The 18,844-nt window shown below is 43.6% G+C and overlaps 1 protein-coding gene across 1 annotated transcript; it reads left to right on the top strand.

Annotated features, from left to right (window-relative positions):
• Positions 1 to 13,367: 13,367 nt before the first annotated feature.
• LOC122435396 (protein CDV3 homolog) lies at positions 13,368 to 16,554 on the top strand. The gene is given in 2 exon segments (XM_043459541.1): positions 13,368 to 14,061; positions 14,064 to 16,554. Coding segments are annotated over 2 exon segments (777 nt in total). The 5' UTR covers positions 13,368 to 13,553; the 3' UTR covers positions 14,333 to 16,554.
• The last annotated feature ends 2,290 nt before the right edge of the window (positions 16,555 to 18,844 follow it).

Raw genomic sequence — 18,844 nt, 5'->3', positions numbered from 1 at the left:
ATGTAACTATCACAATGATCAGGGTATAAAAGAGTTTTATCATCCCCCCAAAATCCCTCTTCTGCCCTTTGTAGTCAAACCATGCCCTCCATCCCCGACCTCTGATAACCAGTAATCTATTTCCTGTCCTTATAGTTTTACCTTTTCCATAATGTTAAACAAACATAATAATATGTTTTTAGATGGGCCTCTTTCATTTAGCATAATGTATTTGTGATTCATCCAGTCTGCGGATATATCAACTGTATCCTCTTCATGGATGTACTAGAGGCTGTTTAATCCATTCATCTGTTGGAAGACATCTTGGCTGCTTTCAGTTTTTAGAGATTATGAATAAGATTGGCATGAACATTCATGCACAGGTGTTTTTGTAAACCTAAGTTTTCATTTCTCTAGGGCAAGTACCCAGGAGTGGGACTGATGCCTCATGTACTAAGTGTGTGTGCTTAGTTGCTCAGTCACATCTGACTATTTGTGACTCCATGGACTGTTCGCCAGGCTCCTCTGTTCATGGGATCATCCTGACAAGAATACTGGAGTGGGTTGCCATTTCCTCCTCCAGTGGAACTTCCCAACCCAGGGATTGAACCTTGTGTCTCTGGCGTCTCCTGCATTGGCAGGCGGGTTCTTTACTACTGAGCCACTTGAGAAAACCAGGTATATATTTACCTTTTAAAGAAATTGGCAAAATGTCTTCCAGAGTAACTGTACTATTCTGCATTCCCTCCATCAATATATGAGCATTCCATTTGCTTCAGGTTCTCTCCAGCACTTTGATATTGTCAGGTTTTTTTTTTTTTTTTTTTTAACTACAGCTATTCTAATAGGTATGTAGTGGTATCTGATTGTGGTTTTAATTTGCAGTTTCCTAACAGCTAATGATGTTAAACCTTATTTTGTGTGTTTTTTGTGTTTATTTGCCACTCTTCAGTGCATTGTCTGTTCAAGTCCTTTGCTTGCTTTTTAATTTAGCTGTTAATTTTCTTATTGTTGAGTTTTGAGTGTTCTTCATATATGCTGTGTAAAAATTTGGATCTTAGTTGGTAGTGTAATTTCATCTTCTATCATCAGCAAACGGTCCCAGTTATCAACAAATACACAGCCAGGGGCTGGGGGTGGGATGGAGAGGGAGAAGGGGGACTGAGTGTTTAATGCAGACAGAGATGCAATTTAAGAAAGTAAAAAATTCAGGAGACAGATGGTGAGTCCTGCACACCAATGTGAATGTACTTAGTCCAACTGAACTGTACAGTTGAATATGGTTAACATAGTATGTTTTAAATTATGTGACTTTTACCATGATAAAAAAAAAGAAAAGAAATTAAAGCACTGCTAAGCTTCCCCAGTACAAGGAGGCTCTTCGCAGCTCTATTTCTACAAGTCTCAAGGACATCTATAATTCCTCAGTCTTTAGTCCTAGATTTGGAGGAAGGAATCAAATTCGAATTGAATTCTGTTGATTTAGTCCTAAATCTTTGAGGTTTTCCCAAAGAGTCACCCTCAAGGAAGACTAAGCTGATGCCTGTCTGTGTCTTACATTCCATCACACATATTCACATACACTTGGCTCAAAACCTTAAGAGCCATATTCTTGCCCATGAACTCCTGAGACTCTAGAATAGAAAATAGAGACTCATGAATAGAAAGATCTTGAATTGATCTGTGCACAGAAAGAAAAAGATGGCTTGTTTTAACAAACTGTCAGATGGGATTATCGATGTCCCTCAGGCAAGGTTACCTTCTGGAAAACCCAAGCTTCTAGTATGTGAACTGTTAGTTGCTCAGTCATGTCCAACTCTTTGTGACCCAATGGACTATAGCCCACAGGGCTCCTCTGTCCATGGAATTCTACAGGCAAGCATGCTGGAGTGGGTTATCCTTTCCTTCTCCAGGGATCATCCTGACCCAGGGATAGAACCTGGGCCTTCCACATTGCAGGCAGATTCTTTACTGTCTGAGCCACAGCAGAGGCCAAACTTTTAAATAACCCATGGGGGTCTCAAAATCATTAGTGGGAGGCCGAAATCATGCTGTCTTCCCAAGGGGAGTCTCTCTAAGCTATTTCAGATGTCTGTTTGAAAAACTAGGATAAGCTTTGAAGTAAGTGTCAACCAAAAAAAAAAAAAAAAGCATAACCTAATAGCTGAGAATTTTAAATAGTTTTATTTGGTGGATTTTCTGAAGAATTCAAGCCATGGGTGCACCCTTTTGGGTAGCTCTGAGAGACTGCTGCAAAGACGTAGGAGAAGTGTCAGGATGTAGAGGGGTTTTTGCAATAAAGTCCAGGTAGTGGAAACATCAAAAAGTTTAAAAAATGAAAGAAAACCAGATATGGTGAGTTAATGATGAGTTAATGAATTGAGTACTTTTCCTTTCTGTGAGTGGGAAGATGCAAGAGCAAGAGCTGGGCTCATTGATATCACTTCTTTATATGCACCTTAGCTGTCTAGAGCCAGTATCCTGTTTTCTCCATCCTGAATACCCCCAGGGCTCATAGTGTAATGGCTCATTGGCTGCAACATCCTTTGTTTACTGACGTTGCAGGCAACATTTTTAACTCACATGAGTTATCCCATTTTAAAAGGTAAGTTAGAAAGTCATTCCTGAATATCCCTGATATGAAAAATAGGAAGACATTTATGCCAGATAAAACACCTAAATGTAAAGACCTCATTCTGTTCTTTCATTTATCATTTACACTTTGGACATTGATAAAGATTATTGATAAAGTTATGATATTTAAGAAATTATTGGTTTGGGGTCTTCAGTGTTATATTTTCTGCCTACCTCATAGGCTTTGGGATAAGTGCTTTAAAATTCTTCAGTTCTATTTCTTGTCAAATATTTTCCTAGTTGAGTGGGTTGACGTGTGACTCATTCCTTGTCAATTGTGGAAAAAAGACGATCCTCCTCCTCATTATGGCCGCAGCAGGTGTAGCTGAGGAAACCCGTAGAGAAATGGAAAGACACGTATTCACATGGGCCATTGGAGACATGATGGATCCATGCAAATCAAATGGGGCATTTTGACATCTTAGAGAGAGTGTAAACTCGGGTTCTATCAAGATGCCTGTGCACTCCCTCCTGTTACTGATGTCTCAGGGTGCATTGCATTATAGAGTGGACACAAAATGCTGTCTCAGGGCCAAATCGAGCCCAAAGACAGAATCCTCTGGAGGTCTCACCAAGACTGGTGTTAACATAAAAAAATGCACAACATGAGAGTTGCAAGTTAAATTTTATTTGGGGCAAAATGAGGACTGCAGCCCAGGAGACAGCACCTCAGATAGCTCTAAGAAATGGTTCCAAACGGAGGGGGGCGGGTCAGTATATACATGATTTTAGTGAAGAAGGAGTACATGAAATCAACCACTATTTTTTGCAGAAGGTTTTCTGCTAGTCACAGGGAGCAGCTGTCACTGTGAAGGATTTTAGTGCTTTTTTAGAAATGAGGAGATACAAGAAATGGTCTTATAAAATCACCTCCTGAAAATGAGAGAGTCATTTCCTAGGCAGGTTGGTAAGAAGTCTAGGGGTCCCCAAGGAGGAGAGGTCTGGAATATTCAAGGAGGAAGAAAGGACAAACTTTCTACTTTTCTCCTCTACATTCCTTAGGATTATATAAGGATAATGTATCCTGCCTGAGGACAGTCTTTGGATTAAGCCCTCTGGCTAATTCTGTTATATTAAAACATAAATTATGGGAGTAGGTCTGGTCTTTACAAGGATGTATTCTGCCTGAGGAAAGTCTTTGGATTAAACCTTCTGGCCAACTGTTATCTTCAGCTCAGATCAGTTCAGTCACTCAGTCGTGTCCCACTCTTTGCGACCCCATGAATTGCAGCGTGCCAGGCCTCCCGGTCCATCACCAACTGGAGTTTACTCAGACTCATGCCCATCGAGTCAGTGATGCCATCCAGCCATCTCATCCTCTGTCATCCCCTTCTCCTTCTGCCCCCAATCCCTCCCAGCATCAGGGTTTTTTCCAATGAGTCAACTCTTCACATGAGGTGGCCAAAGTACTGGAGTTTCAGCTTCAGCATCAGTCCTTCCAATGAACACCCAGGACTGATCTCCTTTAGGATGAAAACTGGTTGGACCCTCTTTCAAGTCCAAGGACTCTCAAAGAGTCTTCTCAACCACCACAGTCAAATAGCATCAATTTCGGCGCTCAGCTTTTTATTAGTCCAACTCTCACATCCACACTGTGGTCAGAAAAGATGACTGGAATGATTTCAATTTTTCTGAATTTTCCAAGACCAGATTTATGGCCCAGGATGTGATCTATTCTGGAGAAGGTTCCGTGTGCACTTGAGAAAAAGGTGAAGTTGCTTGTTTTGGGGTGAAATGTCCTATAGACATCAATTAGGTCTAGCTGGTCCATTGTGTCATTTAAAGTTTGTGTTTCCTTGTTTATTTTCTGTTTAGTTGATCTATCCATAGTTGTGAGTGGGGTATTAAAGTCTCCCGCTATTATTGTGTTACTATTAATTTCCTCTTTCATACTCGTTAGTGTTTGCCGTAACAAGTGCGGTGGCTCCTATGTTGGGTGGCATATATATTTAATTGTTATATCTTCTTCTTGGATTGATCCTTTGATCATTATGTAGTGTCCTTCTTTGTCTCTTTTCACATCCTTTATTTGAAAGTCTATTTTATCTGATATGAGTATTGCGACTCCTGCTTTCTTTTGGTCTCCGTTTGCGTGAAATATTTTTTTTCCAGCCCTTCACTTTTAGTCTGTATGTGTCTCTTGCTTTGAGGTGGGTCTCTTGTAGACAGCATATATAGGGGTCTTGTTTTTGTATCCATTCAGCCAATCTTTGTCTTTGGTTGGGGCATTCAACCCATTTACATTTAAGGTAATTATTGATAGGTGTGGTCCCGTTGCCATTTACTTTGTTGTTTTGGGTTCACGTTTATACAACCTTTCTGCATTTCCTGTCTAGAGAAGATCCTTTAGCATTTGTTGAAGAGCTGGTTTGGTGGTGCCGAATTCTCTCAGCTTTTGCTTGTCTGTAAAGCTTTTGAATTCTCCTTCATATCTGAATGAGATCCTTGCTGGGTACAGTAACCTAGGTTGTAGGTTATTCTCTTTCATTACTTTCAGTAACGTTCCTGCATTCCCCTTCTGGCCTGGAGGGTTTTCTATTGATAGATCAGCTTGTTATCTTATGGGGAATCACTTTGTGTGTTATTTGTTGTTTCTCCCTTGCTGCTTTTAATATTTGTTCTTTGTGTTTGATCTTTGTTAATTTGATTAATATGTGTCTTGGGGTGTTTCGCCTTGGATTTATCCTGTTTGGGACTCTCTGGGTTTCTTGGACTTGGATGGCTATTTCCTTCCCCATTTTAGGGAAGTTTTCAGCTATTATCTCCTCGAGTACTTTCTCATGGCCTTTCTTTTTGTCTTCTTCTTCTGGAACTCCTATGATTCGAATGTTGGGGCGTTTCACATTGTCCCAGAGGTCCCTGAGGTTGTCCTCATTTCTTTTGATCCTTTTTTCTTTTTTCCTCTCTGCTTCATTTATTTCCACCATTTTATCTTCTACCTCACTTATCCTATCTTCTGCCTCCGTTATTCTACTCTTGGTTCCCTCCCAAGTGTTTTTGATCTCATTCATTGCATTATTCATTTTTAATTACTTTTTTAATTTCTTCTAGGTCCTTGTTAAACATTTCTTGCATCTTCTCAATCCTTGTCTCCTGGCTATTTATCTGTAACTCCATTTTGTTTTCAAGATTTTGGATCATTTTTATTATCATTATTCTAAATTCTTTTTCAGGTAGATCCCCTATCTCCTCCTCTTTTGTTTGACTTGGTGGGCATTTTTTCATGTTCCTTTACCTGTTGGGTATTTCTTTGCCTTTTCATCTTGTTTAGATTGCTGTGTCTGGAGTGGACTTTCTGTATTCTGGAGGTCTGTGGTTCCTTTTTATTGTGGCGGATTTACCAGTGGGGTGGGGTTAGACGATTGGCTTTGTCAAGGGTTCCCTGGTAGGGAAGCTTGCGTCAGTGTCTGGTGCGTGGAACTTGATTTCTTCTCTTGGGAGAGCAATGGAGTGCCCAGTAATGAGTTTTGAGATGGGTCTATGTGTTAGGTGTGACCTTGGGCAGCCTGTATGTTGATGTTCAGGGCTATGTTCCTGCGTTGCTGGAGAATTTGCGTGGTATGTCTTGCTCTATAACTTATTGGCTCTTGGGTGGTGGTTGGTTTCAGTGTAGGTATGGAGGCTTTTGGACAGTCACTTATTACTTAAAGTTCCATGTAGTCAGGAGTTTTCTGGTGTTCTCAGGTTTTGGGTTTAAGTCTCCTGCCTCTGGATTTCAGTTTTATTCTTCCTGTAGTCTCAGGACTTCTCCAACTATACAGCACTGATAAGAAAACTTCTAGGTTAATGGCGAAAAGATTCTCCCCCGTTAGTGACACCCAGAGAGGTTCACAGAGTTACATGAAGAAGAGGAGAGGGAGGAGGGAGATAGAGATGAGCAGGAGGAGAAAAAGGGGGACTCAAGAGGAGAGAGACAGATCTACGCAGCTGTCTGTTCCCAGAGTGTTCTCCGTAGCCCAGTCACCTACAAAGATTCACAGAATTGGACTGGGAAGAGAAGGGGAAAGGAGGAAATAGAGGTGTTCTGAGGTAGAAAACAGAGAGTCAAGATTGGGAGAGAATAATCTTCGGTTTAAAAATAGGGCTTCTCTTTTTTTTTTGTAAGGTTATAGTGTATTGAAAATGAAAATTAAGGAGTAGTAGAGGAGTACTAGAGGACTTTAAAAGAAATAAGAGAAAAAGAAAAATAGAAAATAGAAGAGAAACAGGAAAGAAAAAAAAAGAAGAAAAAAGAAGAAAAAAGAAAAAGAAAAAAAAGAAAGAAAAAAAAATTTTTTTTCCCTAATTAAAAAAATCATAAAAATCTATGGAAATGAAAGTTAAGGAGTAATGGGGGAGTAATAGGGAATTTTAAAGGAAAATAAAACAGAAAAAATAAAAATGAAAAAAAAGAGAAAAAAGTAAAATTATATCTAGGAGTTTCTCTGGAGCTGTTGTGGTCAGTGTGGGTTCGGCTCAGTTTCAGATAGCTCCTCGTTCCAGCTTACACTTCTCGATATCTACAGGCCCCTTCCGGTGTAGTCGGTGTTTTCTACAGGGATTATAATCTGTTGCACCAGTCCCTTCTGAAGCGGTTCCCTTTGTTTATTTGGCTTCTGTTTGCCGGTCTCTTCAGAGCCTCATTTCTGCCCTGACACAGGCGGGCGGAGGTGGACTCTTATTCAGGTAGCTAGTTCCGTCGCTCTGCGGGGAGGGGCTGGCGCTGCAGGGAGGGCCTGGCGCTGCGGGGAGGGGCTGGTGCTGTGGGGAGAGGCTGGCACTGCAGGGAGGGGCTGGCGCTGCAGGGAGGGGCTGGTGCTGTGGGGACGGGCTGGTGCCGCGGGGACGGGCTAGCGCTGCTGGGAGGGGCTGATGCTGCTTGCTCCGTCTGCGCTGCTCAGGCTCCCGGCTGTTCTATATGGAGTGCGCCCCGCTCTGCGCGAGGTTCCAGCCCTCGGGTGTTCCACAAAAGCGCGGAATGAAAAGCTGCGCCTGCTCTCTGTGCCTTCCCCATCAGAGCGGTCCAGGCAGCCAGGGGCTTGGTGGGCGCACTCTCCCCAGGTGTGGTGTGCCCACTCCCTTCCACGGACCCAGTTTCAGTTTCCGCTGGCGCCAGTCAGGTGCGTGTGCCTTCTGCCCTCCGCGTCCCCAGCCCCAGTCCCCACCCACGCCGGTCGGGTGCCTGCGCCCTGTGTCTCGCCGCGACCTTCCCCTCCCCCCTGCCTCCTGCCTCCGGCGGGGCTGGGCCAGTCCGCAGCCTGCGAGCTCTTCTCTGGACTTTCTCGGTCTCTTTGTTTTGTGAACGGCTGGCAGTGTGTTTGGCCGGTTAATTTACTCTCTTCTGGTCTCCCACAGTTCAGGTTGGCAAATCACAGAAGCTCCCTCCGATTGTCCTCAGGGCACTCAGGCCCAGACCCTACCCCAAGCAATGCCGCCTAAGACTCCCTTCCCGGGATGGATCTCCGTCCTTAGCTCTTTTGTCTCACTTTTTATCTTTTATATTTTTTCCTACCTCCTTTCGAAGACAATGGGCTGCTTTTCTGGGCACCTGATGACCTCAGCTAGCGATCAGAAGTTGTTTTGCGAAGTTTGCTCTGCATTCAGTTAATCTTTTGATGAATTTGTAGGAGAGAAAGTGCTCTCCTCGTCCTACTCCTCCGCCATCTTCAACTCATTCCCCCAGCATTTATTCTTTGTAGGTTTTTTTTTTTTTTTATGGCCATTCTGTCCAGTGTAAGGTGATACTACTTTGGACTTTTGATTTATCTTTGTCTGATAATTAAGAATACTGAGACTCTTTTCATGTGTCTTTTGGACATCTTTGTCTTCTTTGGAGAAATGTCTATTCAGTGCTCTGACCATTTTTTTAAATGAATTGCCTTTTGTATTTTCAGCTTCAGTTTTAATTAAATGTGGTTAGGAATAAGAGCTTCCATGGCAGAAAGCTCCGTGCAGTGCTTGGAGGGTGTGAATATAAAAATGAGGTGCTAAACCTAATATGGTAATACATTGTAAAGTATTTAATTTCCTTTTCCTCCTTGACCATTTCTGCCTTCTTAATCCTTCTATCTTTCCCAAGGCATGGAGATGTCAGATACATAGCAATGGATATTAAAATGGATTCTTAACTCTCATTCCCACAAAGATATAGCAAGTGAATTTGAATGTTCTGTGCATTGAGCATAGAGCAGAAGCCCAGGCATTGGCACAGAAGCCCGTTATTTGTATCCCACAGGTCCATGAGGGTGGATAACTCCTTTTCTAAGTGGATGTGTGTCCATGTAGCTCATAGGCTGGGCCAATGCATAGGGCACACAGAGGGGCTGCTATTTGTACTCATGATGAAAATGACATGATCCAGCGTCTGGGCTTTTGGATCCAGGAACCTGGGTCTGGACATCAGCTCTTCTCTTGTTTGTAGCCTTGGCACTTAATATCTCTAGGTGTCTTTCTCCTCTGTTGAAACCCAAGTACCCAAAATGCTGCTCATATCACAGGGCTTTTCCAGGGCATAGCAATGGATGTCATGTGTCTCCCACTGGGGCTCAGGGTCTGTCTTTGCTTCTACTTCTGCAGTGGGGAGGTTATTCCAGCAACACTGCCTATGAAGATTTTTCTTGATTCCCAGACTTTGTAAATTTCAGAATCCTCTAACAATGGTCAAGGGACTATAATGTGATCTTGCTGAAATTCCCTTATGCTATTTGGATGTTGTCAGTTGGGCATGTAGAAAATTAGATGATTGGTCCTGAACAGTGATTCTCCACCCTTTGTGTCCATGGACTATTTAACTGGGGGATGGAGTGGGGTTCAGGCTCCTAAACAGATCAGAGGCAGGCTACTCAGCTGAAGTGAGGCCTGCTCCTCATCCCCCTTCTTCACTACTGCCCGAGTCACAAAGGTTCTGACAGCCAGGGTCCAGATCTCCACGAAGGCTCAGACAAAATCCTCCCTCTCCAGTATTCGCATAACACCTCTGCTTTATTTTAAATATATATTTCAGTCTATTCCATACTCAGAATGAAAATATACACACTACACACACACACACACACACACACACACACGCACATGCACACACACACATTCCTGGGATCTCGGCCAGGAGTTTCACTCTGTCCCCTCTCGTCACCGTGGTCCCCAGCTGCACTGACTCTGCTGTGTCTCATACAGGATCATGTGCTTTAGTCTGGGATGTTTGACCTGAACCATCTTATAGGGAAAATTAGGAAAATACACGCCTGGAGGCTCAGATTGTAAAGAAACCACCTGCAATGCAGGAGACCCGGTTCAAACGTTGGGTCCAGAGGATTCCCTGGAGAAGCGAATGGCAACCCACTCCAATGTCCTTCCCTGAGAAATCCCACGGATGGAAGATCTGGACGGGCTACAGTCCATGGGGTGGCAAAGAGTTGAACATGACTGAGCGGCTAAGACAAATCATAGCCATAGAAAGTTTATAGATTACATTTGAAAAAAATAGTCACAGCTAGAAAGGTTACTCTCACTTAAAAAATTATTTACATATGAGAAGGAATTTGTTTTTAATTTTTTTTTGAGATGTGGGTGACATACACCATTGTATTCATTTCAAGCTTACAACATAATAACTTTGGCATTTGTGTATATTGTAAAATGAGAACCACAGTAAGTCTAGTTAACCTCCATCACTGCACCTGTTATAAATTCTTTCTTTTGAAGGCTTTGAAGATCTATTCTCCTAATAACTTTTCAATACATAATACAGTATCGTTAACTCTAGTCACCATTGCATCCCCATGATTTATTAATTTCACAACTGCAGGTTCATACTTTTGACCATACATTTGACCATACAATTGACCACCCTTAAACTAAGGGGGATTTCCTGTTCATCATACGCAGTAGCATCTGGCACCATTAATTCAGTGAGTTGACATCAATCCTCAGCTTGACTACATTGATTTTTCATCCAGCTCAACGTGTGCGTGATGGTGGAGTGTTGTCCATACTGAGAAGCGCCAGTGTCTACACAGGGCTGTGACAGTGACTCCCTCTCCACAGGGCATCGTCCCGACCCGGGAGTGCATCCACATGTACTACCAGAACCACATCATGAACCTTTCCAGGGACTCAGGACTGGACACCATCGACGGCCATGCTGGCACCGCTGCAGGCACACAGACTGCCCCCAGGACGGACAGCTTGAATTCCCATGACAGCATCTCCAGGTATGTCACGTACTCCATGGTGGTGCTGCTTTCCACAGGAATGACAGAGGTGCAAGATGATGGGAGAGGTGCAAGCTAATCAGAACCTTGGGGGTGCCAGCTGCTCTGGGCTGTCTACGTGGGCATGGCCCAGCAGAGCATTGCTGCCCCTGCTCCAGGCAGAGAGTAGCAGCAATCAGTAATAAATTATTAGAAAGACCCAGATGGCCCACAGGACCAGGACATGTATTTCCAAGCTGGAGTGAAGTCACAGGAGCCTCCTGACATAAAATGAGTAACTGTATCAAGAACTGCATCTTCAATGCCTTTAAAATGCTGTTCCACAAAGTATCTTCTGTTCTGGAATCTTCTGCCACCTGTTGCTGTCCTCCATCTGCTCCTTTCAGAAATTTTACTTTATGATACAGAATCATAAAAATTTGAGAAGTGGTTCTGTGGTCCCCACCTTCCGAGTTGTGGGGTCACACCCCTGCTTCACACAGGCCCCTGCACTGACCCTTCCCCAGGGCTTCACTGACAGTGTGTGTGGGTTTCCTCATTTCTTCCTTAACCTACCCCTTGAAATGTACTGTTATCATTCCCATTTGATGGGGACATGAACTTCTCATGAAAGTTCATGAGGCTGTAGACTGGTTCCCACAGGGGAAAACCCCACATAATTACACATTTTTTCCCCATAGAACTTCAGGCATTTCACAGGCTTCCTGAGTAATATGCTTGAGCCTGGCTTAAGATTAGTGGCTCCAGAACCAAACTCTGAACCAAATGAATCAAACAGAAAATTAGAAAGTGAACTGAAAATCAGTTGTTCATGAAATAAATATACACAGTTCCTGCATTTGTAACTTTCAGCTGTGTAACAACTAATAATATGGTCAGTTAAGAAAGTAACTACATATTGTAAACCACAAATTTGGGAGGGAGATTAAGAAAAAGAAAACAAAGACTGGCTAAAATAAAATCAAGTAACTGCCTTTAAATCTGATCCAAGATGACAAATCTGTACCCATAGTCAAAACCTGTGAGGTGGGAGATATTAAAATTCATTGTTTGCCTTTTAACAAAGACTGCCTGTCAAAATATTCCAACATTTTTAAATGGTCAATCCATCCATAAATTTACTACTAGAAAACCAATACCTTTAAAATTATTTTTAAGGTCCTTTTACTCATTATTTGTGACGTAAAGAAAAGGGAGACAAACTATAGGTCATTTATGCCCTTAGAAAGTGAGTGAACTTATTTGCCCTCTTCTTAAAGGCCAAGGAGAACTTCTATTTTGTTTGTTTGTTTAGGAAACTTTCAAACTTTCCAAACAACTGTGTGTCTGCAATAGAGTCCATAGGAAGCCACACTGATTTCTGAGGAGACAGTGGCCTTCTCTGGGAGCGACCCTAGTGTGGAATTTTGCTGTCACCACACCTGTGCATTGGGGAACGTAGCACCACCCCCAAAAGGGATGCAGGGACCCACATGCTCTATGTGGCCTGGACCCTCAAGGACCCAGCCTGCAAGGAGTTGCCCCACCTGCCCCGTCTCACCCACTTTTCTCTTCAGCAGACAGTAGAGGAGATTAGGGTAGGAACCTAACAAATGTGCTTATGTTCCCTTTGACTTATTGGAACAGTCATGATTTCTTTCAAATCCAGATGTAAAAAATGGCTGTTTTATGAAATCAGACATCCTCTACCTTCCCAGAAAATAAATTAAAGTTCCTTCAGGAAACATTTGTGACATCCCAAGGAACATTCCTAGATACATTCAGAGTGGTTATTATTTGAGCCTCCATGACAAGAGCTTAAGGGGGTGTTCCTCTCTGGAGTTAAACTCTGCATGTGAACTGCAATCATATCTCCATCTGAGCTGTAGCAGCTCAGTCCTGAATCTACCTTGATTTTCTCCCAGACTGTTGAGTGACAGGCGCTGAGGATTCAGTCAGTAGGATCTCAGTCTGCTGACACCCAATGAGACCTAGAATATGATCACTGAGAATACCTCTCATTAGGCCCAATGAACAGTTAACAGACAAAGTGACCCTGCCACTTTTGGACTTCCTATGTTGCTGCCTTTGTACCATTACTTTTCTTTTCTTTTTGATGTTGGTTATATCCAGTGGCATATGAAACCAGCATCTCTTCTTCAAGCCATCCAGTTTGGTTCAACTGAATATCACTCAGAAGATGGGGTGGAAAATTCAGTTTGTTGCAGTCAATCCTGAGCTTCCTTCTTCTCTTTTGGAAACTGTTTTCTTAAATGCCAGTTTTATATAAATTTTACTTGAGTAGGTATTTCTGCATAAGATCTGAACTCAGGATTGGGGAAGAGAGGCTCTGAATAAAATATCCCTGTCCCCTCCTCTCCAGGCCTGCGTGCTCGCGTCTTCCTCCTGCACTCGCCGCCGGTAACCCAGCACTCTCGCCGGAGCCTCTGGCCCGCGCGTTCCTTTTTCCCTCCAGATGTGGAGCGGGCGGGATCCTGGATTGCGATCGCGGCAGCAGCTCCAGCCTGGGCGGGCTCGGGCGGCGGCAGCGGCACGCGAGCCCCTAGGAGGACCGTACCACCGTCCGCCAGCAGGCGGGGGGCGGGGGGGGGGGCGGTCGCCCCGCTGCACACGCCTCAGCGACCCCGAGGGACTGAGGCGTCGCCGCGCCTGGGAGCTTGAGCGCCGAGCCGGCCTCGACCCCGAGCTCGGAGCCCCGGCGGGCCGCGCCAGCCGCCGGCCCCACCCATCCGGGCCAAGGAGGCCTCGGCCATGGCTGAGACGGAGGAGCGGAGCCTAGACAACTTCTTCGCCAAGAGAGATAAAAAGAAGAAGAAGGAGCGGAGCAACCGGGCGGCGAGCGCAACGAGCGCGGCGGGAGGCGCTGGCGGGAGCAGCGGAGCCACGGGCGCGGTGGGCGGTGGGGCGGGCGCTGGGACCCGGCCGGGAGATAGCGGGACCGCGGGCGTGGGGGCCACTGGCCCTGGGGCCGCCACCAAGGTTGTGACAAAGGAGGAAGATGAGTGGAAAAAATTTGAGCAAAAAGAGGTTGATTACAGCGGTGTAAGAGTTCAAGCAATGCAAATAAGTGAAAAGGAAGAAGATGAAGTTGAAAAAAGAGAAGATCCAAGTGATAATTGGGAAGAAGGTGGAGGTGGAGGTGGTGGTGGTGGTGTAGAAAAATCTTCAGGCCCTTGGAATAAAACTGCTCCGGTACAAGCACCTCCTGCTCCAGTAGTTGTTACAGAAACCCCAGAACCGACAATGACTAGTGGCGTGTACAGCCTCCTGGAGCCAGGTTGACCACAACAAGGAAAGCACCACAAGGACCACCGGGAATCTATAGTGACACGCAGTTCCCATCCCTGCAGTCCACTGCCAAGCATGTAGAAAGCCGGAAGGATAAAGAAATGGAGAAGAGCTTTGAAGTAGTAAGACACAAAACTAGAGGTAGGGATGAGTTTTCAAAAAACCAGGCCCTTAAACTTCAGCTAGACAACCAGTATGCTGTGCTTGAGAATCAGAAAAGCAGCCACACACAGTACAATTAAGGAATGGTGTTTGCTAACCCTTCTAAGGTAACTAAACCACAGCTAACCACCACGGACAGCCATCCATCTGATCTCTGCTGGATCTACAGCCGATGCAGACCACTTGGTGTACGTGACTGACCATGTTGCACTATGGAAGTTTAAGTGTTACAACTGCTCTTTATGTGTATTGGCTTTAGGGGGGTTTTCATAGTTATATTAATGTTCAAACTAGATTCAGCAGTGTTCTTTCATAATTACTCTGCGAGTACGAAAAAAAAAAATCAAAAACTGCAGCCAGTGGTCATATCAAAATCTTTTTATGTTCAGATACTAAGCCTTCGTAAGGGTTGACTACCTCAGATTTGCTGCAGTCATTGTGGACTTCATGTGGATCACAACTTCTGGATAAGAAGGTTACAGCTATTAAGTGTTGATGTGAAACTTGAAACCAGCTCTACTGGATTCCTATCAGAAATCCTGCAGAAAGTCAGCCATCTGGGTTCTGATCTGCTGTAAAAGATGAAGATTTAAGTGACCTTAATTAACCTGTCCTGTGCCCCATCTATAAGGAATACTCTGAGGTGGACTGTGGCTGGATTAGACTTCCTGGAACATGCCGCTCTCAAAAGAACTGATGTGCTTGGATAATCTGTAGGGCTCTGACTTATAATTTAAAACTTTGAGTTGTATTCTGAGGTAACCACAAATTAAATTCAACCAAACTTGGGTCACCAAGTGGGGAAAGGGGTAGGAGGGAAGAATCTTATTTCTTTTAGTAATTTTTTATTTGGGTAATGCTTTTTCTGTGTTCCATATTAAGGCTTTTTTTTTTTTTTTTTGCTATCACTTGGAATAGTTCTTTGACAGAGCATATTGCTTAGCTCAGTAACCTGAAGTATACATTGGAATTGTGAAATGTCTCATGAATTTGCCAATCCCTAGAGTGGAACCAAATGGCCTTTAATGTAAAGGGCAGTAAATGCAGGGGGCTCTACTTCAGGTGCTGCTAAAGCCTCCTCTAATCAGGTCTAAATTGTATAGTAAACTGGTGGAAAGACTTTGTTTAGTTTCTGCTCAGGCCAAGGGAATCACTGTCCTGTCCTTACAAGTTTAAAGCAGTAAGAGCAGAACCTCAACCTGAAACACACTTAAGTTTCACAGATCTTGCATGATCTTTGACAAGAATTCCAGATGCACTTGTGCCCAAACATTTAAGGTGTTAGGTATTCTGTAGATGCAGTGATTGTCCTAGCCTAGCTTTGGTATCAAACTTCTGGTGTGTCTTTAAGTTGATCATTTGGAGCGTCAGGGGCGAAAGACAGGTGATGTAGCACTTCTGTTTTTAATCATTACAGCTTAAACTATCCAGTAATTTTTAGTCCTGAAGAGGGACACCAGGACGCTACCCAGGATTACTGAGAAGTCTTTTCATCTAATGAGATAGTCTCGTAATTTCCTAGTTTTGTATCTTCAGTAGAAATATTTCAAAGTGGCATGTGACCACTTGATGCAGAGTCTGGGTTTCTCTATAATAAAATCCCTTTGCCAAATGTAGGAGTTGCAGACTTGCTACTGGCAAGAGTGAAGCAAATGGGTGAGTAAAACTATCCTGTTGCGGGAGCATTTTCCTCTAGGAGTTGAGTCTTGATAAAAGTGTCAATGCAGGAATCCCACTCCTGGGAAGCTAACAGAATCACCTGATGGGACCTGCAAACTGTATCTGGGCAATAATGTTGGAGTTACTTGAGGTGGCAGGCAGGATGCCTATGTTCTGATGTGCTTGGGTGAGTAGCTGAGCCAGCCAAGGAGAGGTTGGATGATTGAGAAACAAAGGATTCTTGGTTAATTTGAAGACTTCATTTGGGAACCAAAAATCTTTTAACAAATAATCTCTTGAACCTTGAGCCACATATTTCCCCTGAAAAGTGCATTTTTTCCAGCAAAATTTTGTTGGGGATTATGTTATTGGGGAACAGAGATGAATATATGGAAAAGTTATTTAATGGCATAGAAATCTAAAGACCTGCAAGGAGACTTAAAAATCCCAACCCTTGTTACAACTTTTTAAAAGATTGTGGAATTATCAAAGTGCACATGAATCAAGTTTTAATATGCTGTATGATGGGTGGATGAGGCTGTCCATTGTACCATTTCTTTGTTTGAATTCTCAGGCATGGTTTGGCAGTGCAAAAACTATGTGTCATTAACAAATTCAATAAAAGTAAATATATGGAAAAAAATATATTTCCTGTACTGAAGAAAAAAAAAAAAAAAACCCTCAGCTATACAATTGTAAAGATGAATTCTGCTCTGTGAGAGGTCAGGACTTGTCATTATTCTAGTTCCCTGTCCCACCCAGAGAGTGACACTTCATCCTTTATCAGCAGATCTGTTCTCAGCCCAGTGCTATCTTGTCTTCTCCTCTCTGTCCTGGAGCCCCGGTGCCATTTCCACTGTCCGTGGTGCTGGAGTGGCGTGTGGTCTGCGACATGTAGGCGCATCTGGGTCTGAGGTCTGTGACTCGTGTTCTGGTGCTGTTTTAACACTGTGCCTCTGTAACTGTTTGTGCTGCTAGCTGCTACACGGAAGCAACCATGCTGTTCTCAAGGCAGTCCACCCTTGATGATTTAGATGGACCAGAAACTGTGTCTAAACTGAGTGAGCACACTCAGCATGGGCTCCATAAAATGCTCAGCATGGATGTTTCCTAGCTGATGAGGTGCTTAGCCTCCAGGTGCTCACCCGTGCATGCTTTGCCCATGACCGTGTCAACCCCTTCCTATGTCATTGCACAGATGAGTTATTGTGACCTGTGTGTTTTCGTTCACTTTTGTCTTAAGAAGGTGCATGACTAATGATAGCATAACAGGCATACTTCCTGGGACACAACTGGTCATTCCCAGGACAGCATTCTATTCAACTAACTGCCCTTGGCTTTTTGTCTGTTAGGAGTTTCTTACTATATCCTATACTATATCCTACTATAAACATAGTCCTGCATTTTGGAAATATGTCACACTTCCTATTTCCAAAGGAGCAAGCATGTTTCCTCCTTGGTTGAGGGTGCCAGTAGGCAGCCCTCATGGGGAGAAATAGTCAGGAAGAGTAGGAAACTTTCGCATAATTTTGTCCAAAGATCCACACTGCTGCTGCTGCTAAGTCGCTTCAGTCTACACAGTAGGAGATAATCCCAAATCCTGTATGTAGTCACATTTGGTCAATACAGAATGAAACTCTCCACATGCTATGTACCCAACTGACATGAAAGTTATAATATATTCAACTACTGTTTTTAAAATAATATTATTATGCAGTAGAATATATTAATTTGGGAGAACTTAACTTGTTTGGTTTAGGAAAGATTGCTTTGTGCCTGTTCTTCCTTATTAAATCCCAGGATAAAAACTATGATCATGCATAGAAATGAAATCACTTGCTTAAAATCCAAAACCTCTTCTTTGAAAAGTCAACAGGAACACAGAAACACAAGCTATATTGTGCTTATTATGACACCGAACAACCACCCAAATAACCCAATCCGAAACTAAGGGCAGTGTTGACAAGTGAGCCAGAGAATTTTTAGCATTACTTTACTAGTGTTTGAGATGAGTGCAATCGTGCAGTAGTTTGAGCAATCTTTGGCATTGCCTTTCTTTGGGATTGGAAAGAAAACTGACTTTTTCCAGTCCTGTGGCCACTTCTAAGTTACCCAAATTTGTTGGCATGTTGAGTGCAGCACTTTCACAGCATCATCATTTAGGATTTGAAATAGCTCAACTGGCTTCCATCAACTCCACTAGCATTGTTCATAGTGATGCTTCCTAAGGCCCACTTGACTTCACATTCCAGGATGTCTGGCTCTAGGTGAGTGAACACTCAATCGTGATTATCTGAGTCATAAAGATCTTTTTTATATAGTTCTTCTGTGTATTCTTGCCATATCTTCTTAGTATCTTCTGCTTCTGTTAGGTCCACAAGTCCTTGATTAATGGCCAATTACAAAAGAAGATATTTTAAAGCTCATTAACATCTTGGGTTCTGTGTCCCTGTTACCAGGAAAGAGAGGGTAGTTACATGGATTTCTTGGTCGTCACTTCAAAAGAGTGTGATCAAAGTTCTGCAGGATTCCTAGAAGATATGTGTGGAAAACACCTCCTTTGCCCCTGTGGTCAACAGCAATGTGACAAGAGCCAGAACCCCTTTCCGTCCTGCCCCATAAACACATCTCTTTGGGGTTTATCCAAGATGCAAAAGGACACCTCACATCATTGGTCCCTTTCAGACTACCCCATTACCCCTAAGGCACAATGAAATACAGAGGGGTGCCCCCTTGCAGCCTCATCACAATTACCTGTCACAGAAAGAAGCCAGCTTCCCAAAGCCCCAAAGAGCCCTGGTTCATGCACCAACCCCAGGGTGCTCCTCCTGGAGCCGCGCCCTGTGTTGCTTGTTCTGTGGGACGAGGGGATGTCTCTCGAGCTTCCTTGTGCGACTCTTGCTCCTAGACCATCACTCTCGGTGTGGGGGTGC

Source organism: Cervus canadensis, chromosome X, assembly GCF_019320065.1.
Source record: "Cervus canadensis isolate Bull #8, Minnesota chromosome X, ASM1932006v1, whole genome shotgun sequence".
Lineage (NCBI taxonomy): Eukaryota > Metazoa > Chordata > Mammalia > Artiodactyla > Cervidae > Cervus > Cervus canadensis.
This window is presented reverse-complemented; position numbering and strand designations above follow the sequence as displayed.